At 37.0% G+C, this 27,396-nt stretch overlaps 4 protein-coding genes and 2 long non-coding RNA genes across 8 annotated transcripts; 3 read left to right on the top strand and 3 right to left on the bottom strand.

Moving 5' to 3' along the window:
- Nucleotides 1-669: 669 nt before the first annotated feature.
- On the top strand, nt 670-3,049 carry LOC135120540 (uncharacterized). Of its 2 annotated transcripts, none has more exons than XM_064044865.1 (11): nt 670-791; nt 874-1,015; nt 1,125-1,188; nt 1,246-1,354; nt 1,408-1,548; nt 1,611-1,808; nt 1,859-1,955; nt 2,004-2,170; nt 2,235-2,520; nt 2,584-2,888; nt 2,943-3,049. In XM_064044865.1, the coding sequence occupies exons 1-11, from the start codon at nt 693-695 to the stop codon at nt 3,012-3,014; spliced, it is 1,680 nt and encodes a 559-aa protein (XP_063900935.1). In that variant the 5' UTR covers nt 670-692; the 3' UTR covers nt 3,015-3,049. The 2 variants fall into 2 exon arrangements, with proteins under 2 accessions (XP_063900935.1, XP_063900934.1); XM_064044864.1 differs by having other exon boundaries at nt 1,083-1,188.
- On the bottom strand, nt 2,994-7,031 carry LOC135120538 (uncharacterized). Of its 2 annotated transcripts, none has more exons than XM_064044862.1 (19): nt 6,936-7,031; nt 6,479-6,816; nt 6,004-6,145; nt 5,726-5,953; nt 5,592-5,669; nt 5,456-5,543; nt 5,321-5,404; nt 5,220-5,261; nt 5,070-5,165; nt 4,902-5,015; nt 4,789-4,843; nt 4,359-4,721; nt 4,202-4,300; nt 4,078-4,147; nt 3,902-4,021; nt 3,793-3,851; nt 3,664-3,733; nt 3,255-3,609; nt 2,994-3,195 (listed from the first exon to the last, which is right to left on the bottom strand). In XM_064044862.1, the coding sequence occupies exons 1-19, from the start codon at nt 6,962-6,964 to the stop codon at nt 3,061-3,063; spliced, it is 2,565 nt and encodes an 854-aa protein (XP_063900932.1). In that variant the 5' UTR covers nt 6,965-7,031; the 3' UTR covers nt 2,994-3,060. The 2 variants fall into 2 exon arrangements, with proteins under 2 accessions (XP_063900932.1, XP_063900933.1); XM_064044863.1 differs by having other exon boundaries at nt 6,919-7,014.
- Nucleotides 7,032-9,507: 2,476 nt separating this feature from the next.
- On the top strand, nt 9,508-14,429 carry LOC135120537 (uncharacterized). Its single transcript, XM_064044861.1, has 33 exons — nt 9,508-9,613; nt 9,674-9,758; nt 9,810-9,891; nt 9,952-10,038; nt 10,094-10,145; nt 10,194-10,320; nt 10,386-10,493; nt 10,563-10,638; nt 10,692-10,743; nt 10,797-10,858; nt 10,921-11,040; nt 11,095-11,171; nt 11,231-11,287; nt 11,356-11,380; nt 11,435-11,571; nt 11,623-11,674; nt 11,725-11,843; nt 11,896-11,947; nt 11,998-12,077; nt 12,134-12,241; nt 12,295-12,390; nt 12,440-12,520; nt 12,573-12,623; nt 12,679-12,768; nt 12,825-12,918; nt 12,978-13,075; nt 13,135-13,215; nt 13,270-13,391; nt 13,455-13,537; nt 13,599-13,816; nt 13,880-13,975; nt 14,035-14,121; nt 14,175-14,429. The coding sequence occupies exons 2-33, from the start codon at nt 9,750-9,752 to the stop codon at nt 14,286-14,288; spliced, it is 2,793 nt and encodes a 930-aa protein (XP_063900931.1). The 5' UTR covers nt 9,508-9,613; nt 9,674-9,749; the 3' UTR covers nt 14,289-14,429.
- Nucleotides 14,430-15,754: 1,325 nt separating this feature from the next.
- LOC135120544 (uncharacterized) lies at nt 15,755-16,397 on the top strand. Its single transcript, XR_010278648.1, has 3 exons — nt 15,755-15,907; nt 15,978-16,045; nt 16,134-16,397. It is a non-coding gene; the product is annotated as an uncharacterized LOC135120544 (long non-coding RNA).
- Nucleotides 16,398-22,837: 6,440 nt separating this feature from the next.
- Nucleotides 22,838-24,790, bottom strand: LOC135120543 (uncharacterized). The gene is made up of 5 exons (XR_010278647.1): nt 24,702-24,790; nt 24,532-24,642; nt 24,124-24,416; nt 23,903-24,062; nt 22,838-23,845 (listed from the first exon to the last, which is right to left on the bottom strand). It is a non-coding gene; the product is annotated as an uncharacterized LOC135120543 (long non-coding RNA).
- A 1,155-nt stretch (nt 24,791-25,945) lies between these two features.
- Nucleotides 25,946-27,070, bottom strand: LOC135120545 (glutathione S-transferase 3, mitochondrial-like). Its single transcript, XM_064044871.1, has 6 exons — nt 27,014-27,070; nt 26,821-26,916; nt 26,665-26,719; nt 26,427-26,543; nt 26,225-26,336; nt 25,946-26,084 (listed from the first exon to the last, which is right to left on the bottom strand). The coding sequence occupies exons 2-6, from the start codon at nt 26,892-26,894 to the stop codon at nt 26,005-26,007; spliced, it is 438 nt and encodes a 145-aa protein (XP_063900941.1). The 5' UTR covers nt 26,895-26,916; nt 27,014-27,070; the 3' UTR covers nt 25,946-26,004.
- Nucleotides 27,071-27,396: the final 326 nt, after the last annotated feature.

The raw sequence follows: 27,396 nt of genomic DNA, 5'->3' as shown, positions 1-27,396 counted from the left end.
TGGATAGTTTAATAAATTTTCGCTACAGTCAACTCAAGGGATTACGCAAGTGGGGTCTAAGTTAAAACAATTGTAAAATATACTAGTACATACTTTTAGGCCAATATTTTGCCTAAAAAGTGGGAATTTATAGCCTATTTGGATCTTTGCGTAACAAAGCAAACAATACTAGACATAATATAACCTACACTGCTTGACAATTTTTTATTTATAATGATAATGCAAACATTTGTCATTAGCAAAACTTATGCTAACTTAAATTAAAGTTCAGATGTTAAAATTGTCACAAGATTTACACTAAACAACAGTCGCAACAGCAGCAACCCCAAATTTACCACCCCCTACTTACATAGTGAAGGCCTTATTAGTAAATTGTTTTATGAGGGAGCCCCGCGAGATAATTATCAACGAGATCGGCCCCTAACCGCAGTAAGCAACTCTATTAAGGGGGGAGGGGGTTCACTATCTTGATTTGCTTTACAGCTGAAGAATAACTGAAATTCTATAAGAGTTGCGACTAAACTTTTTTTTGGGTGATCTTAATCTTTACTTAATTAACGACTGAGTGATACGGGAAGTAAGCCTTTCATTGCTAAGTGTAGCTCACAAAAAATGCTAAATAAGGTAAGGGATAGAAGAGATATCATCGCGTAGTAGTTTTGCCACCCCAGTTGTTCTGTTCATCTTTTACTATGAGCGAGGAGGAGAGCTTGCTTTTTGTTAAGTTTTATCAGAGGCAGGCTCATTATTTTCCTGATTGTGAGCGCTATCAGTCACTTAATAAATCCTCGGTACTAATTTTTAACCTCTTTCGTTTTATACCAGTGCCTTTAAGTGGTGTTTGTAACTGCTAACTATTCTTAAAACCTTGAGATATATAAAGTTTTGTCGGATGGCATTCTTCTTAGTAAAATAATTAGCGCGACATTCGAAGACCCTTTACTTGTAAAACTTATAAAAATTCCTGCTGACACTGATGCAGAAAAAGAGCATAACCTACTTCGAGTTGGTGAAGGTAACTTATTTTACCTTATATATATATTAGTAGCCTATGTGGGTATTATTATCCTCCAACTCTGTAGCTTTGGAGAAAAGGGGGAGAATTGTAAAGTCTTATTTCGTAGATCCTCATGGATTTTTATGGGAAGTGCTAAGATGCAACTTACTAAAAAACGTCAGTCTAAGCGAGTAAGACCAGAAAAGTTATTCAACGAAGTAATCTTACTGTTATTAATTTCTATTTAGAAATTTGGCACTTATTCGTTCACTGGAAAGAGGAGAGGATTTGTATGTTTTGATAAATTTGTCTCCCGAAGGCATACTTCTGCGATGGGTGAACTATCACTTGAAACGGGTGTTCATATAGCTGTACGTTGCCTTTAATCTTTACAATACTGTTTCTATAAGGCTCAGAAAGACGTAATTTTGTCTTCCATTGAATCGGGATTGAACGACGTGGATGTTTTAATAACAGTTATTGAACAGTGTGTTCAAGATTCCGATCCTGCAAAGATGAGCAAAGTTAAAGATCTTAGTAATACAGATGAGGTAGGATCTTTTAAAGCTTAGATTTATTTTTTTATTATATACTACTATCGAAAACTAAATAGAAAATTCACTGCTTTCTGTCTGTTCTACGTGAACTTGGACTTGAAAACTACCTCACACAAAGAGCCATAGAAGACAACTGCTATCGCGTTATATTAGCATTTTTGGCGGAAATTTTTCACCAACATCTGGGGATGTATCTCCCCTCCGAGGAGGAGATGGACTCCATCAATGAGGAGCTTCTTGCTCTCGTTAAAAAGGTGTTCTTTTGCTTACTAAAGCTTTACGAGTGTTACTGATAATATTGCAGTTGGAAGCTTGCGAGTCTGTGTGCGAAAATCTTTCCACTCGTAAGACCATTATAGAGACAGAGCTAGAACTTCTCCGACAAAAATGTAGCGATGCTGGTAAAAAACTTTGGCTTACACCTGATTTTACCTCACTATATCCGTAAGAAATCCTTGCAAATCAGACACTTGCAGAATTGACCGAAAAAAATGCCGAGTTTACTCGAAAATCTGAAGATTTTTCAGTCGAATTCGACGCTTTAAAAAAACTGATTTCTAAAAAAGTCAAGGAAATAGAGGAATGTAATAAAAATATGGAATCTCTAAGCCAGCAGGTAAAGCCCGAGAGGTTCTCAGACTTAAATCAGCCGCTGTAGTGACGCACTAATTCATTCATAGCACGAAGATTATGTTTCGAATAGTACAAAAATTATCGGGGATCAACTGACGCGTATTGAAGAACTCGAGTGCAGGAAAAAGGGACTAGAAGAGAAAAAGCAGAGCATTTGGGAAGCTATTGGAGGCGCCAGTCAAGAGTCTACTCAACTTGGAGAAACGCTCTCTTCTGTGACTCAGCAAAGCCACGATCTGTCACGTACCATCACCAACCATGCAGAAAAAGCCGAGCAAAAGCTGAGCGAATGGTCCCAGCTTCTGGACTTTTCAGTGACTACTCTTTCGAAAGGTAAGGTAGCCTCGTCGAGAGGGGCTATTACAAGCCTGTCTCAAGCCCCCTCCTCTCTTGCAGCGAACGACAAGTTGACCCTAGACACGTGTCTTTCCGGACATAAAGAACTGCTTGAGAGGTACAGGCTGAAGTTCTGCGAGGCGGAGGACACCTTCCAGCAGCAGAAACTTGAATTTGGGAAGCGGCTAAAGACCCTGACCGTAACGGCCAACGAGGGCATCGACGTGGAGGTGGAGAGTGCTGAACCGGACGCCGCCTTGGAGACTATGAAGGGCCTGATCAATCTCCTTATGGAGAAAATCAGAAAACAGACGGAGCAAGTGGCCCTGTACGACCATAGCATCAAGAAAATGGATGAGCTCAATGTAAGCGCATAGTTTATTTCTAGCGAAAAGATTATGACCAGAATAACTCAACAGGCCATTGTCTCTGAAAAAATAAGAGATCTAGCGGAGTCCAACAAAAAAAAGACACCAAAATCTAAGAAATAAAATAGTTGTGCGTCCTTTAATAGCATTTACTGTGCACTAGGACTCTTCAACCGCCTTTGCTTTTTTGCAGCTTCTCTTCCTTCTTTTGTCTTCTTCCTTTTACTCTTGCACGTGGTTGAAGAAATTTTCTCCTAAGTATTATCTCCATCACATCATCCACTGTGAGATGAGGATAGGCGCACTTGAGAAGTGTTATTAGTTTTTGAAAGCAGTTTAATATCTACATTAGATGTAACTCACTTGTCCTGGCTGAGGTTTTTTTAAGTCTCTCCCCGGTTTAGGGCAGCTGCGTGTTATGAACTTGAAGCAGAAAGAGAAATCCGTGAGATATACTTTAGAAAGTTTCCGCAGTTCTGTGAAACTCGGAATTTCAAAAAGGCGAAACGGAAATGCGTATGGCAAGAGCCTCTGCTGCTGCAACTGGTATAACTTCGACTCCTCCGCTCCTGTGGGTGGTTCCTTCGTATCCATAAACAAAGGCTTCAAGTTAACAAGTGGCCATTGCGGTGGTAAATATTTAGCGCTTGGTTGTGTAGCGTCCGCTGAATACGAGCCTCTAGCAGCCGCAGTCTCGTGCAAGTCGTAGTCAGCTTCCCTGAGAGAAAGGAGCAGTCATGATGGATAGAAATATAAAATGAAGGGGGTTTACGTGGAGCCATTAACGCTTCTATAAACATTCACCGTTGCGGAGCCGCATTCGTGCGACAAGAGGTACGACCCTAAGACGAATAGACCAGTCTAAAAGGAGTTGTTACACCATAACTAAAGAATAGTTTACCCGGTTCCAAGGTAAATAGATGGTCCAGAACTTGCTTGACGCGCCCAGTGAGGGGCCCTCTTTAGTACAGACTTTAAAAGTTTATGAACACATTGTTATTATTCTTAACATTGAATTTTTATCCACAAGAAAGTTTGTAGACTTTATCAGTTCAGTTCGGACAGTGCAGGTCAGCATATTCACCCTTCCCAACAAGAGGCAGTGATCTGGTCTTATCATCGAGTATATGCTGCAGACAATACCGGCGGTGAGCTAACTGCCTAAGGAGCTGTAAAGAACAGGTACCACAAACGGCTCCTTTCGCTCATCGTAAGAACCTCAGGGCCAACGTTGGTAAAGTGGGTAGGAATATACTCTAAAATTTAAAATAAGGCTGGTACACCGGAGGAAAGAAGTTCAATGACCCCACCAAGTTTCGTTTTAATTCCAACGTACTGAGCCCCAGAAGGAGATCCTCCTGTACCTGGAAGGAAACCGTGAATGCGGCACCTAACTAGTGTTTTTATCCCTACATGAGGGTGTTTGAGTTAACAGGCAAGGGGTCAAAATGCAAGCGTAGTAGTCACCTTCAAAGTTGCAGAGGCTGTATATAAGATTGTTTCTGTGGAAGAATTCTTGCGAAAAAGAGCTAGCTGCAAGAGCGTCGAGTTGTTCGGTGCTGCTTGAGGTACGGTCAAGGTGGATAAAACGGGGAGCATTGGTGTCGAGGAGCAAACTCTCATACGCTTTTGACATGTAAATATTATTGTACTCGCGATGATCATAGCGTCTTTGCAGAAGCGGTTTATCAAGCATTATGATCTTATGGCGCTTTCCAGCCGCCTCCTCCACTACTACGGTCACTGGTATCTCAAATTCATTCGAAAATTGAGGTGAAATGTTGTCAAACAGGCAGGTCAGCACACTGCTGCAAACAATGAAAGATGCACCTGACCGCAGTTTTATAAAGTAAAATAACTCAGACTAACGAGCTATAACATCATGAAGGCAAGTAACCGTGTTCTCTCGCAAGATTCATGCAAACCGGGTCGCGACTCAAGTCTAGCACGGCCTGAACACGGGCGAAGAGAGTTCTTATAAAGAAGGAGCACAGTCAACTCGAAGGCTACTTTTTTTGCCCAACGGTTCGGCTCTGCAGACGAAAAATGACCCAATCCCTGGCGGCAATTTAGGTCCAGCTGCATGTACATGTGCTCAAGCGGTTTTGCTTCTAGAGTCACCCCCTTTTAAATTTCGTAAAAGTGTGTCCCTCCCACTTTGAAGAGGATTAGCAATACCTTTGAATATACTATATTGTCTCTGCATTCAAGTTGATGTAAGCAGTCTCGCTTGGGCGCCGCAAGTCCCACCGTGGAGTGCCTTACATAGAAACGCTTTATAAAATATATTAGAACTTTTGGGCCGTTATATGCTTATATTTGTAGTACTGGATAAGAGTAAATGCGCTCTCTTTTGTGCTCGATAACCATCTAACTTGGCAATTATGGTAAGAAACTTTCAAGATGAAATAAGTTGAAATGTCACCCACCTGGCAATGCCGCAGGACAACTTTAGGAACCGAAACGTAGTACTCTTGATTAGCCAAAACCCATAAGTTATCCCTTTCTACATACTGAAAAACATACAGTAAATAGTAAGGAATCTGCAAACTTGGATGACGTACTTGTTGCTCCTCGATTTGAAGTTTTCCTTTGATAAAGTTAAATTCCTCTTCAATTTCTCGAGTGTAAGAAGTTGTGTGAAGATTTTGTCTAACTGTAAAGGTAAAGCGTTGAGGATTTCAATAATAGAACTGCTACCTGCGAACGCCCTGAAGCAACATGGGAAGATCAAACAAGAAACGCTTGTGTTGCGTTCCGCTGAGAGAAGAGTAACAGCTGAGCGTAATGATAGTAAAGATAAAACGGACACAGAATAATAAAGACTTTTTTACCGCGAGTGATGGGGATGAGTCCGCAACTTCGTAATAAGTTCAGACCTGACCAACCAGAAAGGATCGTTTATGTCGACAGAAGGGTTTCTCTGGGCAAGAAGCTTAATAGGAGACGACCGGGAGGTGCCGGACAAGTCAGAGGATAACGAAGGGCCTTCAGAAGCTGAGCGTTCTCCTAACAACAACAATTTCCTAGAGGGCGCCGCGCCAGAAAGCTGCTTGTGAGTCCTGATAGAATTGAGAGCGCACAAATACATAAATAACTGAAAATCACATACTCTGCTTCAAGTATACCAGAGCGCTCCATATCTATATAATCCTTTTCTTCCGACACAACTTTCGAGGTTACTTGATCGGGAGGTAGAGAGTTACCGGAGGAATATTCACTCATCTTTAAAAAAACGCTTGAAGCAAATTCTTCTATGAAAGGCTTATTATTAGTCTCAGGATAAACAAAGTAAAAATTAAGGTAAGTAAATAATTTAGAAGTTTTATAATTCGATAAACATCCTTTATTATAGGTATTATATCGTAAATAAAATAGTAAGTATCTAGAACTTAATTGAAACAAAGTACACTTAATCTTTATACCCTTTAGAACATAATTATAGCCAAAGAGTTTTAAACTTTTAAACATCTTTTTTAAAATTATTCTTTTTAACAATAATAAGGTTGCATAGCAAAACAAAAAAAGAAATAACATAAAGATGAAACAAAAGGGGATAAGAAAAATTGTTACTGTCTTAAACTTACCATTACCTCCATTCCTGCTATTCCCTTTTATAACGTCTAAAATTGATTCTTTAACATCTATATTTTTGTCAACAACAAACTTAGAAATGGGATTTTCTTTTAAGTCTTCAACTAAAGTTGGTGACGGGGTGAATGTTGCTGTATTTACTTCTATATAACTTTCGGTTTTAGTTGGTATATCTAGCTCTTTAGCTTCGGAATCAAACTTTAAAGATTGATAACGATTTTTAATGTCATCCCAGGAAGTCGAGCGAAGGTATGGACTAATAGTGTATTTTTCATATTTCGTTGTGTCAATCAGAAATAAACTTTTATTGTTATTCAAATCCAACGAATTGCTATATTTAAAGTATTTTAAATTTATATTTAAAATTACAGTTTAGTGGTTAGATAGACAGAAAAACTACTAAAAAAAGCACTCTTAAATAATAAGTAATCACCGTACAATAACACAAACCATTCAACTTTTTCACGGGCATCATTCATCCGAAGTGCTGTACGGAAGCCGCAAACTCGAACTGCAAGTTTATACTAGATGCGTAGGAAGCAAATAGACTATTGCAAGAGGGAGGTGATCCTTTACAAAAAAAGGCGTCTACCATACCTGAAGGTTGTGCCCTCCTAAAAGAAAAAATTTAATTTTTATATTTGCCTCTACAATTTGTCTTTGAAAAGATGAAAACGTTGAAAAGAGGATAACTGAAAGAAATATTGATATAAAAAGCCAAACACTAGCACACTATTGGTATAGTGACAAGTTTTACATTGCTTTCTGTTCTACTTATTAAGAAATTATAAGAAAGTGGATTAAACTGCAAAATCATCGATTAATGGCCATCTAGCGATAAAAAGTAAAACCATTAGTTTTCAATTAGTTCGCATCTTGACATAAAAGTACCTTGTCTTTTTCTCTCTCTGCACTTAAAACTAAGGTATGATAGTAGATAGAAGATTCAGTGGGCATACGGGACATGTTCGTGCATCGAGGTACGAGCGAAAAAAATTGTATTTCTTATACAGAGTTTTTTTCGTAACTTAATATATACAAAAGGAAGCTAAAGGGTTCACTATTAGAATTACGAGGACGAGGTTAAATATGCGGCCATCAAAGGCCGAAAGGAAGTTGCGTTGTAGGTCTCGAAACCCACGACCTTGAGTATGCGCGTCAATGCTCTTACAACCGCTGAGCTACGACGATAACTCTCGATTCCGGTATGAGGATTTTAGGTATTTTACCTCAGTGACTTCGAAATCGCTGTGACCAATCGTTAATGCTCGAAAAGAAGCACCAGATTACTACACGCCTCCAAGGAGATTCCTCAAGAGGTGGCAGAGCCTAGATATTAACTATGGTAAAAGTGATAAAACCAAGGTAACTTCCTAGTTGAAAAGATCATTAATAGTTTTTACAGGTTTGTACTCTGTCATGTCACCTTAGTTTAGCAAACCCTAACACAAAGGACTAAAAGCCAAAACAAAGATATTTCAAAATTTTCAAATATTGCCCCATGCGAGGACAGCTAACTGCTAGAAGTTAGCTTGCTTAAGAATGGAATTGAACCATGACTTATTATAAAGAAGTAAGGTTGTAACACAATTTTTAAGCAATTTGCTAATAAAGTTCCACTTAAGTAGAAAAAAATAACGAGCTAACACTTGAAATAATAGCTAATTAAAATTTTTTACTAAAGAACGAAAAAAAAAAGGATAAAAGGAGTTTATGTTTCCCCCTTTTGTACTTTTTTATTTCTTCAATTTGTTAAAAAAAAAAGACACAGTCGAGTAGGAATTGCTACTGCACTTTTTTTATCCTACTTTTAAGTGCGAGATGTATATGCTAGCGACTCCTTGTCTCTCGCTGTAACCACCGCTATCTACCTAGTATTCGTTCATATATTAAAGGTAGGTCACAACTAATGCTATACCTTACCGGTGTAAATTGGTGCTATGACAAGGAACTATAATGCCGCTATAGGGAAGGAAATTCCGGTTCCGGTCACCATGGCCTATAACTGAAGCCCCAATTGAAGCCTACTCAGGTACTAGATTTGAGATCTTTAGACACACCGACTAGGCAATGTTGACACTAGTCAGACCTTCCCCGCACTTTATTTACTCAAAAAATTGGTCCAAAGTTACTGTATTTTACTAAACTTTGAACATAAAATACCAATTATTAAATTAATTTTCTGTAATTTAGCGAAGATTATTTAATTTTTTAAAATTTCATTCTTATTGATAGGGGCATCTTTTTTTTCTTATTTCGTTCTTCATAAAAATAACTAATAAATTTATGTCAAATTTTATTTTTCCTTTACTACAAACCATGTTAATAACTATTATGCTTTTTGAAGACATGATGGTGAGCTATGATAAGCTAAAAGGTATTCAACTTTAACAAAATTAAGGAGTTGAAATAAGGATGCCACCGCAAGTAGGGACATCGCCATCGTAGTGGTTAAAGCGTAAACACTTTGTTGCGGATTTGATGCTTGGCGGTGTAGCTCTTGTCCTAATAAGTGTGGGTATGGAACAGTTTACCTCGCTTGGAGCCTAAATTTGGTAACTGTTGATTGGAGTTGCGTTATAGATAGCTGTCAGCTTTTTGCTTTGTGGTGATATACAGTTCGCAAGCCCTAAACTTTTATCACGCTTTATTTTATCTGATTCTTTCTTGATGGCCATTATTGAGGATAGAAATGATAACTTATCTGGAAGAAGCTTTAAAAATTATGTATTCTTATCTATGTTATTATTTTATCACGTTCATTTCAAAAGATTTTTTAAACACGCTTTTAATTTATCACTATGTAGTAATTCTATATCTTACCCTAGCGCTTTGGTGACATGATAGGAAAAGGTGGTTTTGGTGTAGTTTATAAATGCTTAGATGTGGCGACAGGAGAGTGTGTTGCTATTAAAAGCATTACCTCTAAAAATATATCAAAGGCGAAGCTAAAAGATCTTCAGGCAAATTACTTACTTTTTAACAAAATTTTTATTAATTATAGTTTTTGTACAGGCGGAAATAAATCTTTTAAAGCAACTTAGTGCTTCTAGTGAGGAGGGAGTCCAATACATAACTCATTACATAAACTCTTTTTACGCTTTTAATTGCCTGCATATTATTTTAGAGTATTTTAAATTACTTAACTTGATTTTTTATTTATTTTAAAGAATCGATTTAAAACTCAGGTTGTGTGAGCAAGGCTCCTTGCTCAGCATACTTAAAAAATACGGCGTTTTTCCTGAAAATCTTATTGCCGTTTACATGCGGCAGGTTGTGCACAAAGTGTAAAATCAAATCGTCTAGGTATTGATCAGATGAAAGGTCTTGTTAGGCGTATCTTTTCTTCACAGACAAGGCATTATTCACCGTGACATCAAAGGGGCTAATATTTTAACCACCAGAAGTATAATTACTAGCCTGGACTCTCTTTAGCTGCTACTAATTATTTTTATGATTTTGTAAGAGGGCGAAGTAAAACTTGCTGATTTCGGTGTTTCTGTTTTCTTAGAAGAGGGGGCCATAAGCAGTGTAGCTGGAACTGCGTACTGGAGTAATTGTTAATAATTAGTAAAACTATTTAATTTTTTTTCGCTCATTCTTTATAGTGGCTCCCGAGATCATCGAGCTCCGGGGGGCCTGCGAAGAATCCGATATATGGTTTTCCGGAACTTTTTGGACACGCATAGTTTAAAGTATTTCATGCAGGAGTTTAGGCTGTACAGTCATCGAACTACTGACGGGTTACCCTCCCTACTTCCACATGGCCCCCATGCCCGCCATGTACGCTATTGTCCAGAATGATCTTCCGCCCTTCCCAGAAGGCCTCTCAGACGTGCGTAGTAACTCCATCCTCTTTTAACTAGTATCTGCCTTTCGCCTAAATGCTTGTTTACATAGGCGTTGCAGGATTTTCTTAATAAAACCTTTCAAAAGTACATACCCAATCGCGGAAAAGCGGAGGATCTTCTGAAACATCCGTTTATTAAACAGGCGCTAAATAAAAAGGTTAATATTTGGTCTTTCTAAAGAGTTTTTATATACTCTTTTTATAAGACCGTTTTCGGCTATATATAGCAAGAAAGTCTCGACTCTGCCGTACAATGTATACAACTCAGAGAAGAGAAGAAAAAGAAGAAGAAAGAGAAAAAAGGTACTTACTAGAGAAGTTATTAATTCTTTTTCCTGCTTTTAAGCCCCAGGTAGATCACGCGCCCAAGGTTAAACAAAAAGAATTCGGGATCATGCCAGTCCTCATGTGATTACGCGGCACAGCCATCTCTAACCGCCAAGCTTACTTAATTCTACCAGGAAGCCCTCGAAAGTTGACTTGTCTCGTTTCCAAGACAGCGAATTAGAGGCTAACTTTTCTGGTTTAGCGGTCTTCCATTTGCTAATGATCGTTTCAAAAACTTTTTATAAACCAACGCTCAAGACTTTTTTGAACCAATGGACGTGGTTATCAGCTCAGAACAGGTGCAACGCTATGGCGGTCCAAAGGGACCCCTCGAACCTTTCCTGAAAGCTGCAGCTCAAGGGGATGACAGCGATGGCGGTATAATTTTTTTCTTAGAGAAGAAATTCGCTCTACTAATAATTGGTATTGCAGATTGGGAGTCGGCCTTCGAGGACGCAGAGAAGTTTTCTTTCGAGGATGCGAAAGAGCCGTTGCTCAAATCACAGCGGGTTTACCTCTTACTGGAACCATATTCTATAAACTCGAGACGCACGTCTGCCTGCTTTAGCTTTCAACCGGGCTTTTCATAGAAGACTCTGTCATGGAGCCGTCGTTGCTTTCAGAGGTTTCGGGGGGGTTGGGGGGGAGCAGCCCCATTTTTTATATTCTAAATCTTTTTAAATATCGCTTAAGGTCCCGCAGGAAAACGTTAAAACCAGTAACTTCAGCAACAGATAATATCTGTTGTCTAAACTGAAGCTTCCTCGTACAGTTCGCCTGACTGAGTACCAAAGGAGACTTGCAGCACTACAGGAGCCCCCGAGTACGGAGCGGACGTTTGAACATGACTTTATTGATGATCCCTGTCAAAATATTGAATTGATCCATAACACGAAGTTTCAAGAATGGGTATGTATAATGTTTATAACATGTGTTATAACTAATGGTGTGCCGCTACAGAATAGCGACTCGGAAGAAGACCCCTTTTCTCTAAAGATGGACATCAGAGGAGGTAAACATTATATGGAAGACCATTACCCCATCACTTAAACTTCCTTCTAGACGAGGAGAAATTGGAGGAGTACCAGCAGTTCAACGAAACGAAACAGAAAATTGCGCTTACAATTTCCAGTCTAGCAGAGGAAGATATGGAGGCGCTGGGGCGCAGCTGCAGCGAGCTTGTACTTCGATTTGCCTTTCTGCTCTATCAGATGGATTCGTAAAATCGATCAGGTCCATATGCTAGAAGACTACAACCAAATACGCGGTCTCGCCGAGCGAAATGGTATGGGCTTGTCTCCTTGCGAACTCTTCTGCAGTCATCAGTTCTCGAAGGGTTCAACACTCTTCTGGGGCTTCTCGAGTGTTTTCAAAGCCACGTTGCCAAGGCACATGTCCTTGCCGTGATTAACCAGGTCACTGTTGGTCTCCCACGCCTAGCGGGGTGGCGCCCACTCTCTTGATAAGACAGATGCTCACAATGGACGTGCTGAATAAAGACAGCCACTTATGCGACCAGTTTTGTCTTCTTGGCGGACTATCTGCCGTGCTGCCGCTCAGCGGGTCCTGTTATGCGCTAGTAATGCTTTTGTGTTTTGGGACGTAACCTTGTTCTATTGTATTTGCTTGCAGACCTTGCGTCTTGAGGTGGCAACATTTATAGAGAAGTGCGTGGTATCCTGCCTGCAACAGTTTATCACGTGCAACGGGGTGTATGCTTTAGCATCGGTACTCTGTTAATTCTGCTGCTACGCCGAACTATATTGACGCAGCGCAGTTTTTGAAGGAGGACTATTATAAAAACACAAGGCTTGTCTCTGTGGGGTTGCAAGGGATGAGCCACGCTATTAACTCCGCTGTGAGTGCACTTTTTCGTCTCCCTTCCTGCTACTACATTTAGTGTTTATCAGGTAAACTTTCACAGTATGGACGAAGAGTTTAGGGTCAAATTTGGTGGGCAGGTAGCACGTGTTATACAAATAGTGATGGTTTTCCCTTGATTGTTAATAACTACAGAACCCGCTGAAGAAGATTGCCCTCATTATTGTTCGCCACGAAATACTAGCACTTCTTGTCCGCCATCTTCAGACTCTTCTAGGAGAGAGAGTTGCCCTTTAGTTTTTGTGGCTGGCATTGACATTCAATTTTTTTTAACGACTAAGCGCGAAGAAGAAAATATTATTATATCCATTTTTGAAACGCTTTGCGTTTTTGAGCCGATTCGGGTGGCTATGGCTCGTAAAAATTTTCTCGAAAGTAGTTATCGTTATATTCCTGCACTAGAATTCTTAACCCTGATCTCTTTCCTACTAAAGTTTTTGTCGAAATTCTCAAAAGGGTGAATAACGATAAGCTTATCAGACTTCTGAAGATCTTAAGCAGTGTGACCGATTGTTATCTTATTGATTACAGGGTTATTGTACATTGGCTTACTCTTTATACATCGCCTTCTCACGGCTTTCAACTACAAAGGTATCCATGCTAGAGTGCATAACCAACACGTCGTTGGTGAAAACACTTTTAGACATCACGGAAGCTCCCCGTGTCGAAAAAGTATAGCCTCCTGCGGCCGCTATTAAATATTGTCAGCAATTAAAATTGTCCCAGATGGCCCACTTCGAGATTGCAAACGTGCTCTTCCGTGTCTGCCACTCCAACCAAGCACTTTTACGCCAGGCCGCTGCGAGTGGAGGCTTCGAGTACTTTTTACATTTCCACATAAACTTTCCGTATGCTTTATATATCCAATTGCCCTTGTTCTTGCTATTGGCTTCGTATTCACCGCAATTAAGGCAGTTCCGAAGCATAAGTTCCATTCCTTTGTACGAACTCTGCTTCTACGCAGAAACTCGAGGTTTACTTATCCAAAAATACGGTACGTGATAACTATTCTTTTCTTCCCATTATAAAGACTTAAAAAAAACCGCAATGCGCAGGCGTAAAGAAGCTCATCGACCTGTACTTTGAGTTATTTAGGGAAAGCCAAGGCGAAGACGAAATCCAAGCCTCGTTCTTGGAGGCTTTATTAATCTGCGGGAAGACAAATTTTGAGGAGGTCGAGGATATTTTCTTAGAGGGGTCTAATTTCGACGCCATTATTGAGCATTTTCGCTCCGTGGATTTCGTATTTAGCCGCGCCTTTAACAAAACTGCGGTGCATTTTCTCTTTTCTTGTACAGCTTTAGGGTCTCTTTTTAATAGAACTGTTTTTATCTAGTCATTGGTAAATGAAATGGCGATGATCTCGCGCAAACTCGCTTCGGGCATGTCGAAAACGAGGATTGTAGAGACGGCCTTAGACAGGCTTAAAGAGGTCATCCTTAGACCAGCGCCCTCGCGTTGCTCTCCTTCACATGTTATGGTAATATAAAGCTCGCTGACGGGTTCACCAGAAGGGAGCTGATGACGCTGCTGAGGAGGCTGTACCAAGCAGCGGAGTTTCCAGTGAAAGAAAAAATGGTTTGTCGGCAGTTTTACTTACTTAAATTCCAGCGTACTCACCCAGTGAGCAGGTTGTCAAGCTAAAGCTCAAGGACGAACTAATACGGCTTGCTGGAGATTACGCAGTTGCAATCAGAAACGAAGTCAAGATACTGACTGAAGCTATTGATAGGGACTTTCCGTAGCCAGAAAAAAAAAGTCGATTTTAAAAAAGTTTATACAAAGGAAGACTAAAACATCAAGTGTGTTATGAGAAAGCGGTAGTCACGATTAAATACACTCAACCATAAGACAGGTAAATATTTACAAAAAACCGATTTTATAAAAGCCATCACACTGAAGGAAAATAAAACCTTTAATTTATAAAATGAATAAGATCTGGCTAGCCACTGCAGTTTTAAACTTTCATGTATGCGCAGTGACTCAAGTTTATTCGCGAGTAGTTGATCTTAACTTTCTAAGCACGTTATAGCCATTACCAGCAAAAAGCGCCAAGTTGCAAAGCATCAGAGCCCTCGAGCCTGCGTTCTGAGGTTTTATAAGAGTGGCATAATACGTCCAAACCAGTCCAGTTATAGTAAGCGCTGAATTAATTCATAATTTCAAAAATAAGTTGTGGGATCCGGGCTACGACAAACACTTACAAACAGACTGCTTTATATCTACTTTCTCCGCAGGAAGCAATCCAAAAAGTATTTGAGTTAAGGGCACCAATGACAGGACTTATAATAAATAGGTAGGAGATATTCTTTATTAAAACAACTATAATATCTTAATAAATATTAAGCTACTGACTAACCCCATTTCCAAGCCTATCATTATTTGCAGTTAACGGTCGCATAGTAAGCAATTAAAAAAAGAAATATAGTAAGCAGCAAAAAAATTTGTTGTAGTTACTAACCGGAGCCAAGATGGTCACTGAAGGGGGTAGAAAGGCATGTAAGGAATTAATATAAAGTAATACTTATTACTAATAAAGTGCATAGCAACCGTCATTTAACTGGCGTAATAATAAAGATTTGGACTCAATTTTCATAGCAATGGAATTGCTAAATAAACGCCTATTAGCAATCCAAGGCTTCATCAGGAAACTCATTAAATAATAATTCATGACCAAAGGGACTGTTAAAATTTTATTAATAACTTTTCGCAAAACAAAAAAATTACAGTTCTTTAACTTACCAGAGTAAATGACTAATTTTTGAATATGACGGATGTTACTGACTAAGAGGATTTAATTATATTTCGTTACTTACGCTTTTAAAAAAAGCACTCGCTAGGATTAAACTGATTATACTCGCTGCCTTAAAAAAATAAATACTACAATATTGCGATAAACCTTGAGATGTCGAATTATCTTTTACAAAACAGTGAAGCCACCACCCCCGACACTGCTACTTGGGTGCAACAGAAGTTGTATACATAGTTTATCGACAGAAAGTGAGTAGTCACCGTAGCTCATTGGTTAGAGCATAACCTCCGCAATCTAATCGATACCCGTCGGTACCAACTCTCATTTTTCTGGTTTGGTTACGTGTAGAACTTCCCTATAAAAACAAACCCTAATAAGGTGTCGGCGAGGAATAATTTAACAAGGCTGTTCTCGCTATTCGTATGTAACGTGACCTCCCCTAGTACGGCCCCCAGGGAAAGCATTCCCGCGGGGGATCAACAAAAACTTACTGCTTTTGCTAGTTTCTGTTTAGGGAAGGCAATCCGCGCTTTGCGGAATTGAAAATAAAGTTCCAATCTTTTATTACTTTATTAGTCAATTTTTGCAGAAATCCTCCCAAAAAAATTTAAGGTCCTTTCATTCGTTATTTTAATTTTTTTTTTTTTCCTTACGACAGCTTATGACTCATAACTCGCCAAAGAAAAGCATGGAAGTGGGCAGAAAATATAACTGCAAGATACTCAGGAACAAGTTTGTCTAAGTATAGAGGTACAGTTATTGTAATAGCAAATATTCATTAAATTTTGTAAATTTGTGAATCTACCAATTAGTAACGTTAATAACAAATACATAATAGAATTGCCGACCTTAGCATACCGATATAAAAGTTACTACTTTCTTTTTTTTCACTCTTCGTAATAGAAAAAAAAAAGCATCCAAATTGGGTTACAAGTTTAATTTTACGTCGAATACTAACAAAAGCGAGTATATTTCGCATAATAGGTTATTAAAAAGCACGTGACAGACGATACTGAACAGAACATGTTGGTAAGATGAGTCATAAGCACGTCATAAGAAAAAAAGCATACAAAATCATGATTGAAAGGATCTTAAAATATTTTGGGAGGATTTTCTGCAAAAATTAACTGATAAAATAATAAAATATTGCAACTTTATTTTCAATTCCGCAAAGCGTGGGATCCCGTTTGCATTCCTCAATGGTCACTGCTGTTCAGCGATTTACTAAGCGTTGCAAGAACGAGTTTTAACAATTGCTGTAAACAGGTGGACTGAACGTTGTAGGTTTATTAATTATCCACGTCACAAGCAGTTAGTAACAGTTTAAAATTTTGAAATTAAAAGAAAATTTAAACTGGTTGTCTAAAAGTTAAACTGTTAACAAAGTATTTTTAACTCTTACTTAGTAGGTGTATTATATATAAACTTCGACCAAAAAAAAATTTCTTATATATATGTTACTTAAAATATTAAAGGATGGAAGATAACGTGAAAGCTTTCTGAAGAAATTAAAAAAATCGATATCACCAGTTTATATTTGCTGAACTGTCAAAATATCGCGTATAACAAAAAACTAAAAAAATTAAATTAACATAAACGAATATTTAGAAAATGCTGCAAACTTTAACTCCATTTTAATGAAATTTAAATATATTGTTGTGTTTGAGCTTAAATAATTTATTTCAACGCAGTCTGAAATGCTAAAAAAAGAAAACGGGTAGTACAAGTACAATACTTAATATTTAGTAAATTTATTTTGGGTCGTTTATAGAGTTGCACATGAGAACTTAAGTGAGATCCATTTTCCTTATTCATTTCCTTTTTCTGTGCAGTGGGTTTAGTGCACAGAATTTCGTAATTGCCAAATAAATTACGTGGTTGGCCAGCTTATACTATTTTTTTTAATCTATATATATTTTATAATAATATATTTCTCGTTGCTTACAATATATAAGTTTTCGATAACTTTTTTTCGGTTTTCTAAAATAACAAATGGCAAAACGTTTAAGATATTAATTGGCTTGTGTGATTAAAGAAAGTGGGTTCAGTAGTAATTTATTTTAATTAAAGTCTACTGGCATGTATCAACAAATTTTATATTTCTTATTAAGCTATATATTAAAGTTTGTTAAGGTCAAAAATTACCAAGTTAGCTATAAAAAAAAAACATTATTTTAACACGGATACACAAGAGTTGCTCCCTCGATATGTTTGCCAGCTAAAGTAATAGTTTCACTGACAATAACCATAAAATTTTGCCTAGTCTATTTAGTTTCAATTTGGTAAAATTATGCAGGAATGCAGAGCAACAAAAAATCTAAGTTACCTTTAAATATTTATTGAAGCCAACCGTTTTTTCTATGCTCGTGTCAGTGGTTAAAAAAGGCTGTCTTCAATATTTTATACTTTCAGTTACCTGGTTTAGTGTATAAGTAGAACATTCTTAACGTGACTTGACAATTTATATTTTCAGTGACTTTAATAGTTTAGGGCCTTGAATTACGTAGCTGTTCAAGGACCTTTTAAACTTAAAAATTGTCTTTTTAAATCTAAAACGAAGTTCAAAAAAATGATTTATATATTACAAAGAGAAAATAAAAATCTTCAACAGTAATAATTTTATTTCTTGTAAACTATACGAATAGGCATAATTTTAGAAAAACACAAATCTTAGTGATCAGAAGGCTTCAAATAGGATAACACAATTACACAATATACAAAAATTACATAACACAGGCAAAAACACACTATACGGAAAACACAAAAGTAAAACAAAAAAGGAATATAGAACACAAACGCAAGACAAAACACAAAAGTATACAGTTATAATACACCAAAAAACAATAAAGCAAATACACAATACAAACCCCCTAAAAAAATTCACAGTAAAATTGACCGTGAGTAATCCAATCAAAAACCTGAGAAACAGCCAATTAAAATACAAGATGTAGAAATGGCACGTTTTATAAATTGAACACAGACTGAACAAAGAAAAATTTTATAGAACTAACCTAAGTCAATTAAATTTAACTTTAAAAACATGGAAGCCTTTTTTGACCTTTCGTGCAGGTATTAAGTACAGACCAGAAACCGGTCAATAAGGTATTTCTTGCTTTAATATTTTTCATATCCTGCGTTTTATATATTTAATACACTAAATATCTTATTTGATTATACACATAATATGCATTTATATATTATAAGTCACATTTAATATACTTTTATTGTATATATTGTAAACAAGTTTGATATATATAGTATTACTTTTAAAAGTTCTCCTTTGCTGTTTATTCGCTCAATTATTACTCTATTTTAAAACTCTATAATTAAAAAAGTAGCCAAGCGGCCTGAATCAAAAAGCACTCTATAGTTTGTCGCTAGCTGGTAAACCGCAGTGTCAAAGACAGTTAAGGCGGTTAACCAGAGGTTAAAATTTTCATCAGCGCCGCAATAGACGAAACGCCTCAGAATCGCTTTAGGGTAACATAGCTTAGTTATTTTTCGTTGAAAACCAATTGCACTTGTAGATACTACGAAGTCAACACTTACGAGGTCCTTCTGACGTAGCCATTTTTTTTTAAATTGTTTATTCTTCGTATTATCACTAATAAAATATTAAAAAACATATTTTTTCCCTTATTTATTTTTCGTACTGTTATTATTTAATGTGTAAATATATAGCTTCTTAATTTTTAGTATTATTCTTTAGGGGTTTAAAACAAGTAACCACACTCTTTCATCTCTTATTATCCATGACATTTTTTTAAATCTTTAAATTTAAAAGCTGTTTAGGAATAAGCCTTACCATTAATGGCTTATGCTCCATTAAATATAAATCTTTGACTTGTGAAAATGTTGCACTCTTTAAAACTTGTCTAAAGAAAAGTTCATTTATAGCTACCACAGCTTAAACTTACCTTTATGGACGAATTCTTATATTAAACAAGGACTGAAACCTATAATTTCCGCCGATATAGAGCGCTTGTATTTACATTACACTGTAGAAACCTATTTGTACAGTATTTTACCAAGAATTTAACAATTAAACTGAAAGAGAGTTATATATATATGAATTTATAAAAAGGGTAGGTACGTATCCAACTTTTCTTAGTCATTATCTTTGTTGTAGTATATACTTACAAAGTCACAGCTTGGATTGAAGAACAAGCTTTTAATTTTAATTTTTTTTAGTAACTCTGCTGAGAACTACTAGTTCGAGCATGTTAGCTCCCACCTATACTAAGATTAATTCATAATAAAGCTACACTTGCGAAGACTTGAAGTGTGTCACCTAATTTAACATCTTAAAAGAACCATTTAAGCCAGCCTTGCACTAAAATGCTAGCAAGCCGAATTGGGTGTTGGTAGGTTACGTTGGGCCTAAACGTTCATGCACTAATTAACAGTGGAGATCAAACATAGAATAAATATATTCACAACATTAATACAAAATTATCTTGTGTTGAGCTGTTAAGTGCGCAAGACTATCCTTTACTAAACAAGGGTCTACTGCAATTTCTGTAAAGTCTTTGGACTTCTTCTTGATACCATGGAAAACAGTTCGCTGTTGTAATGCTATCAAAGACTTCGTGTTCTTCTTCACCGGATCCTAGCAAATATAGTCCCGTTAACCTAATTCAGCAGTGGGTAAAACTGTGGAGACTGTTTTACTACGCCGAATAAAAAGGTTTGTAAAAGCACACAAAGCGTCCTAGGATTTCACTTCAAATTTAAAGAGGTTACTAGGCGACACATAAATTTTTGCATTGAGTGGACCACTCGGAATTTCAATTTCAATATGAATCAAGTGGGCCGTTTCCCTCAACAATAAAAAAAAAAAGGCCTTCGACCACTTATGGTACGATAGCCATCCATATAAACTAAGAGCACAGGGTACTCCTTAAGGTATTTAGCGTCCTTTCTATGCGGACGCACCTTTAGAGTGAGAGTTGGGATTGCGCTGTCGCCTTATCGTCGACTTAAAGTTGTAGTTCTGCAGGCTCTCCGCGCTCTCCCATATTCGCGTTACACTCTACGCCGATGACACTGCCGTTTTCGTGTCCTCTAATAACCCCTCATCATTACGACAACACTTTCGAAACGCTACCTGGGTACATTGGCCAATTGGTGCCGGCAGTTGGGAGTATGCATTCACTGCTTCCCTGTGCTGTGATTGATATGGAGGCATCTAATTAGTGGTGTACGGTAAATTGAAATTTATGGTTCTATCTTTGTGTGTGTACAATATAACCTACACCCTTATATAGTTGGACCGAGGTAGCGCGAACCCACCAAAATTCGTATTTTAAACATTACCGTTGACACTAAAATGCTTTTAATAATGGGAAAAGCTTAGATATATATTTTTTTAAATTGTTCACGGCATGACATCCCTCTTACTAAAAAAAGAGTAATTATACTACAACGTGAAGTAGGTTCATCCATACTTGCAGTTCGTCTACTACTTATGATATATTATTGCTAATTTCTCTTCCTCTAAGACAGTCGACTACAGCGTAGTTAAAATTTAAGCTGATAAGATATTTTATATAAACAAAATGATAATTAATAACTGCTTGTAGACAACTAGTACTAGTTTTTCGCTCTATATATTTTTTGCGTTCTAGACCTGTAATGTGGAAGCCAGTACAATAGCTATCAGATATGAACGGACCAATTTAGAAGTATAAAATGCAGTTCATTGTGGAATAAACGCGTCGCTGAAAGAGAAAAACCTTAATTATGATTTTCTTTTACAGCACTGGCACGGAAGGTCATTTTTTAAGAGACCTAATCCGCTTAATTTTATCCTTTTTTTCATAAGGGGGTTAGGACAAAAATGTTCACAGCGTATTTTCCCGTATGAATATAATGACTGCCCTTAAACACTTAGTAACAGCGTTTTATTAATTGACTGGGCTCCGTTATTGGACCCTAAGATGGTAATTTTTAAAAAACCACCACCAAGAAGAGCGACCCTGACACTTGACCTAAGAATCCTTTCGTATCATTGTCCATAGTTTAAGCTTCCTAATTGTGGTACTATTTTTAAATAATTTGCTTTTTAGAACATTCTTGAATAGACCCTTTTCACCCGTTTAAAAAATATTAATAAAAAATTAATTGTGGTTTACATATTTTATAGTTAAATCGAAAAGTTTACAGCCGTTCTTTTAAAGGGCGCATTTATCAAAGATAATATTGTTTTAACTGCCTGCAGAGGTGATCACTTTTTCGACGTGAAGTCAAGAGGGGATTTCTAACCTCCCAACTTATTGGATATTTTATGGTTAGATTGATTAGAACATAAATTCACCAACTAAACCATAGGTTATGCGTAAGGCTTAAAGGCGAAACTAGGAGAGTAACGCTGTTTTATGGGGGCATAAAATAAATTGAAGGAGCTCCACTCCTGCCTAATGTGTTGGTCAAAAAAATCTTAAATTGTATATAGCGTTGAAGAAGCGCGCGCAACTATATCCAATAGAAGGGCCTGTCCGAGTTACAGCTAACAGTTAATAGATTGCAGACAGGATACAAACTTTAGGAGTTTGGTTGCCTACTATTTTGGAAATTAATCTACCTGAGGACTCGCTTTTAAACTTATATTTACATTATATGAAAGTCTCGCCCATCAAAGCAATTTCAAGCTCTGGTGGAAGCGCAGGTTAAGTTAATAAATCACATACCGTTTTCCACCTATTGTGCTAACAAACGCTATACTTTAATCCTAGTGAACATGCATGGAGTTTAGAAATAACGTGCGGTTCTCGATCGTTACGATCTGGAGAATAAGCGAGTTCCATTCAAAGGTGGATTAGTGTCTGGAAGCAGAATACTATTGTATCGGATCATGACAGTAAACTAGCCGCTGCATTAGAACTATGGAAGACTTAGAATCCGCCAGGGGGGTTACTCAACTACAGGTAGGATAACAGCTGGTGCAAGAACGTTTGGAAAGGCTGAGGAGCTGTTAAGGATTCTTTTTAAATTCCAAGATGAAGTGATGGAGAGACAAGATATAATGACACAAAGATTGTGTCAAGAAATTCAAGCAGTTAAAGAGCAAATACCCTATTTTAAGCAGGAAGACAGTACTTCGCTCAGTGATTACAACCTTTTCATCAGGCAATTTATATCTCAAGAGAAGTTAGAGGAATTTGAGGAGACATGCAAGGCGATGAACGAGTATTATAAGGGTTTGCATATTTCAAAGATCAATGGAAACAGCGGGACAAGTTGGAAGAGTTGGCAGAGGTCATATACCTAGCACTTACTCCTGGTTAAAAAAGAAACTGAGGTAGACGATCACATGAAGGATTTAAGTGTGACTCGTGCAAAAGGCACTATCTTAAGGATTGTAGTTTTCCCAACACAAATAATAAAGCTTTAAACCATATAATGTGTCGCTGTTTAAAAATGTAAAGGGAGATATATTGAGTGTTGAGGAGAGCTTAACTGATCAGCCTGCAATAGAAATTGTAGAAGGCTTTATTAAAAGGGTTAATTGTAACGTATTGCTAGATCTTGAATCAGTAATTAGCTTCATTTCCAGCAACTCGCTTGCTAGTTACTTTTAGATAAGAGAATTATAAGTAAAAAAAAACTTTCATGACTTTTGGAGATGTATAACGTGCTTTCGTGGACAATGTTTCCACTAACATTCATTTAAATGTAGTAACTTAAGAAATATTACTTAATGTAGTTAATAAATCTTTGTCTCATGGTGTTGATATACTGCTACGAAAGAGGCATTATGAAATAGTTGGGTACAAGTTGGTAAATATGAACGAGAGTGAGTGTCCAAGAGGTCAAGAGTTTGGCTCGTCGTATCTATAATCTGAAGTGGAATCCGAATGTGAAAGGTTAATGAAGTTTAAGCCATTAAGAGTTAAGTTGAAAGATAATATGTCACTTGTATGGACTAAATATAATATTAAGAATAAAGTAAAGATAGCGATAATCATGAGAATGTGAAAACTGCTTAAAGTTGGTTTTTTTGGAAGACTTCCGACATGGATTGGGATCACATGAAGTTAAGGTCCCGAAGCCCAACATTATGGGAGCATCAAAGGAGGAAATTTGGCGAGAACCTGAAAATACATAAGGATGTCTGACACTCTTCAAGGACTATACGAAAGATGTGTGATAGAAAGATTTAAAGCGCCGACTGAGAAGAACATCAATATTATGGTTAGAGAAAAAAAGCGTTTTTGGGACCCTAGATAATGACAAAACCTTCTATGAAAGGGAGAGCGAACAAGAGTCTAGAAAATATATTGTCTTTAACATGTCCGATGATAGACGTGTACATAGTACGATTCTACCTTTGATTACGTCAACGCCCTCTTTGAGTACTAAAAGAGTGTGAATTATTTTCTACATGGTCTTAAAGATAAGTCTATGAGGGCGACTGAGGGCAAGTAACTCTAAAGAAGAGCACCTGAAGAGCTTTAACTATTTGATTATGAGCTATGAACATTTTTATGTTATATTGAGATTGGAAAAAAGTTGTTTTGCTAAACCTTCCGTTAACTGGGTGGGAAGGGACTAACAGAGAGGAGCGTTATAATGAGTGACGGCAACTAGCAATAAATATGCCAAAACCTAAAAACAAGCAGGAGTTGACCAGCTTCTTTCAATCGCTAAATTTTTGGAGCCGATATAACTCCATATTGCAATAGTTATGGAACCTTTAAGTAATATGCTTAAGAAGGGAGCGAAATTTGAATGGGGTGGGCAGCAGGAGTTAGCCTGGTTTAATGTGCTGAAAAATTTAAAAAAAAGGTAGTGAACATGAATTAATAGAGCAAAGAGATGAAAGCGACATTGGTATGAGAGGAGCCCGGAATACAATGATCGAGTTCACTACGTTGCCTCTGTCAGTACTAAATACAGCATCACAGGCAGGAAAGCCTTATCAGTTGCGACTAACTCGTCACGAGGATTGCTCGCTCTCGAAATGACTTTATGGTGGAACCAAACAACACCACACAAATAGTTAACTATTTACTTGCGGTGCATGACCAACTAACGGATTATACAACTGACTTACAAGCATTAGTAAGAAAGGACAGCAATAGTCTTCTAGGTATCTTTTACAATGAACACAACTCGTTAACTGTTTAGAAGAAAAAGGGTTAACCGAATAAAGCAAGTAACGAGTAATATCTATTAGATTTTAAAATATATTTCGGGTGAAGCTAATGTTATCGCGGACTTGATATCACGATTACCCGCTATCCAGAACAAGAAAGAAGTTTATGCAATTTGCAATCAAGTAGTGGAAGAAGAAAGTCTTGAGTGAGTGCGATGTCTTCATAAAGAGTGGTTCCATATTGGAAAATCTAAGATGAAACAGTTGTTCAAGAATAATGGTCTGAATAGACATGGAAAAAGTTATAACCGCATGTAACACGTCAGCGTTCTGGTAATAAAAGTCTTAAACCAAGGGAAAATACACAGCCTCAAGACGACTGGAGCACTTGTTAGCAGACACAATGGTTAAAAGCCTAGGTCTATTAATGGCTTCCGCAACGTGTTAGTAATTGTGGTAGATACTCGCGCAATGTGTGTGGGCGACACCTTTAGTCAAAGTTAGTGGGTGCTCCGTTCAGGAGGGTTTTAAAGAGATATTTAAGTGGCAGGTCTCAAAACACTTTACTTTAAATAGACTGTCTGTTTTTAAGAACCGAGAACTAATGAACAATTTAAATGAGGCTGGAAAAAAAGAACATTTCGTTACTGTAAACCACCACCAGTCCAATGGTATATGTGAAAGAACTATCCAGAACATCAAAAGGCACTAGCAAAGTCAAGTCACTGAATGAAAGAAGAATGGCCGCACTTGCTAGATTATTATATTTATGAGCATAAGAGAATTTCCAATGTTCTTGGAGAAGACTCAGCGCTTGGAGAAAGTAAAAAAGGGGCCCACTATCCTAACTATAGTAGTAACGACAAGTTGTGTAGTTACAGTAAGGCATTGGACAGAGTGCGCATCCAAGTAAGTGAATTATAAAGGAATTGAAATTTTAAACAAGGAAAAGAGGAATGGACATGAAAAGACGGCAAGATTGTCAAGTTATCAATGAGGATGCTATAGCCGGAGGAGATAATGTATACGTTAAATACCCTGAAAGTAAAACTAAGAGTAAAAATTGGTAAGAACCTAGGAAGGTAGTAGAGACACTTGCAAATGGGGTGTATAAAATAAAATACTTGGGAACACCATATTGAGACGCAGAAATCAATTAAAGAAAATAAATGGGGTCACCTTTAATCTTAGACAAGACCTGGAGGATCTAGGCAATAAAATATTTGTGAGCGAGTGTTATAGGGATAGCATAAACGAAAACGAGAGAAAAATAAGAGAGAAAGTATTTAGTAAATTCAAGGGTAAGAACTGGCTTGGTTGACTCTCTACGGAGTTGGATGGATACGTCTATCTCAGAAGAGGTTTAGGTTTAGGAGTTACTTATCCTGTCGCTCACTAGGGGCACAGACACATATTACATATAACCCTAGCTAGCAAGTGCTTAAACCATTTCCTTTCGTGAATAGGGATAAAGGAAGAGTAGTCTAAAAAATTTAAAGGTTGACTTAAAAAATAAAATAATCTTAAGTTCTCAAAGCTAGAAGCCAGCGAAACAACCCTTAAAAAAAGCTTTTATTTGATCAAAATAGTTATAAAAGCCGGTAGTTCGCAACTATTTGGCTTTGCAACGGTTCAAAAGGCGACACGCGGCTTCAATAGACAGCCCAAGCATACCAAGCAAACCAAGGTAACCTAGGAAATTTTTAAATTAGATTAACTTACATAAACCTTAAACAGAATAGGAAAAATATAATTAAAAGTAAACGTAATATAACTAAGTACTTCTAGAAAATATTTAAACCATAAGTTAAAGCCTTTTTTAAAATAGTTACCGAAACAGCCTTGCTTTCTTTTTGAGGGATCTCCAGAACTGTAACCACAAACAAAAGTTATGAAGCCGAGATTACGAATCAAAGCGCAAATGGCAGCATATTCAGGGCGAAACTAACACAAAAAAAGATAAATAATATAATATACTAAACTTGAATATATGTATATATATATATACAGAAGAATTAAAAGAAAATATATTACAATGGCGCTAAATAGTAAAAGCAAGTAATGCGTCGAAATGTTTTCAACGACATTCTGATGGGCTCTCTGAATGCAGTTAAACTTTTTGCCGTTTTCATCGTTAGAATCGGCATACATCTAATAAATTTAATTGGGTTGGGATTGAAGTAAAGTTAACAGAATACTCTTTAACGACGAAAATAATGAATAAAGATTTACATAAGATTTTAAAAAACAGTATAAAATTTAAACTTCGAACCTGAGGGTAGTCTATGTTATACTCTTTTCTGGCTCTAGAAACGTTAAAACCAGCCCTTAAAATAAATTTTTAATTAAAAGTAACATATCCGAAGAGTACAAGATAACTCTTAACACTACTTAAGTATTTAGTGTATAAAAGAAAATAACTTCCAACCATAAAGGAATTAAGGCCGAAAAGATGCCACTTATAATAACATAGCCGTGTCCAGGGCGTAACACAGTTTCCATAGTACTTATTAGCTATTATGAACTTTAAAAAATGTTAAATATAAAAAATGCCTGTCAGGTTTACTCTAAAAACTAAGTATAGTAAAATAAATAAAGAGAAAATAGGGTGTGACGTCAACCGGGGACAGCAGAAGATAACAGAAAAGCGACTGCAAAAGAGCACTGCGAGAGATACCGATGAAAGACGCACGAAAAAAAAGGAAAAAAGCCTATATAGAAAAAAGATGGTGAAAAATCGAGGGCTGGGATCTGCAAATAGTCACAGGCTCACCAAAAGTGGTTAATGAGAAAAATTAGGCATTCACACAGCCAAGACAAAAGAAGTTGCAACAAACCCACAAAATTACTTAAAATGTTTTTATTATAAAAACAGTAAAAAAAACTTGTATTTTTAAAATAATTGAAAACAAACATTTAATGACCAACTTATGACCCCTGACATCGCTGGATCTTTCTTTAAATATATAAGCTAAACTAATTTTTCATTAAGCCTATTAAAATG

Source organism: Zophobas morio, unplaced genomic scaffold (assembly GCF_036711695.1).
Source record: "Zophobas morio isolate AGI-343-1 ecotype UQ-CSIRO unplaced genomic scaffold, CSIRO_AGI_Zmor_V1 ptg000390l, whole genome shotgun sequence".
NCBI classification, from domain to species: Eukaryota; Metazoa; Arthropoda; class Insecta; order Coleoptera; family Tenebrionidae; genus Zophobas; species Zophobas morio.
The sequence above is the reverse complement of the archived record's forward strand: the minus strand, read 5'-3'. Positions and strand labels throughout refer to the sequence as shown.

Excerpts from the sequence above, each read along its gene's own strand:
- LOC135120540 (XM_064044864.1), top strand. The coding sequence starts at position 693 with ATGAGCGAGGAGGAGAGCTTGCTTTTTGTTAAGTTTTATCAGAGGCAG. Across the intron at positions 1,355-1,407 it reads TGAACTATCACTTGAAACGG|GCTCAGAAAGACGTAATTTT; the intron begins GTGTTCATATAG and ends TGTTTCTATAAG. Across the intron at positions 2,889-2,942 it reads AGAAAATGGATGAGCTCAAT|GCCATTGTCTCTGAAAAAAT; the intron begins GTAAGCGCATAG and ends ATAACTCAACAG.
- LOC135120538 (XM_064044862.1), bottom strand. The coding sequence starts at position 6,964 with ATGAATGATGCCCGTGAAAAAGTTGAATG. Across the intron at positions 5,954-6,003 it reads TCTGGTATACTTGAAGCAGA|GACTCACAAGCAGCTTTCTG; the intron begins GTATGTGATTTT and ends CAATTCTATCAG. Across the intron at positions 4,722-4,788 it reads GAATCTTGCGAGAGAACACG|GTGCATCTTTCATTGTTTGC; the intron begins GTTACTTGCCTT and ends AACTGCGGTCAG.
- LOC135120537 (XM_064044861.1), top strand. Across the intron at positions 10,146-10,193 it reads TGCGAAGAATCCGATATATG|GAGTTTAGGCTGTACAGTCA; the intron begins GTTTTCCGGAAC and ends TATTTCATGCAG. Across the intron at positions 14,122-14,174 it reads TTCCAGTGAAAGAAAAAATG|GTTGTCAAGCTAAAGCTCAA; the intron begins GTTTGTCGGCAG and ends CCCAGTGAGCAG.
- LOC135120545 (XM_064044871.1), bottom strand. The coding sequence starts at position 26,894 with ATGGAAACTGTGTTACGCCCTGGACACGGCTATGTTATTATAAGTGGC. Across the intron at positions 26,544-26,664 it reads ATAACATAGACTACCCTCAG|ATGTATGCCGATTCTAACGA; the intron begins GTTCGAAGTTTA and ends TAAATTTATTAG. Across the intron at positions 26,085-26,224 it reads AAGAAAGCAAGGCTGTTTCG|GTTACCTTGGTTTGCTTGGT; the intron begins GTAACTATTTTA and ends AAAATTTCCTAG.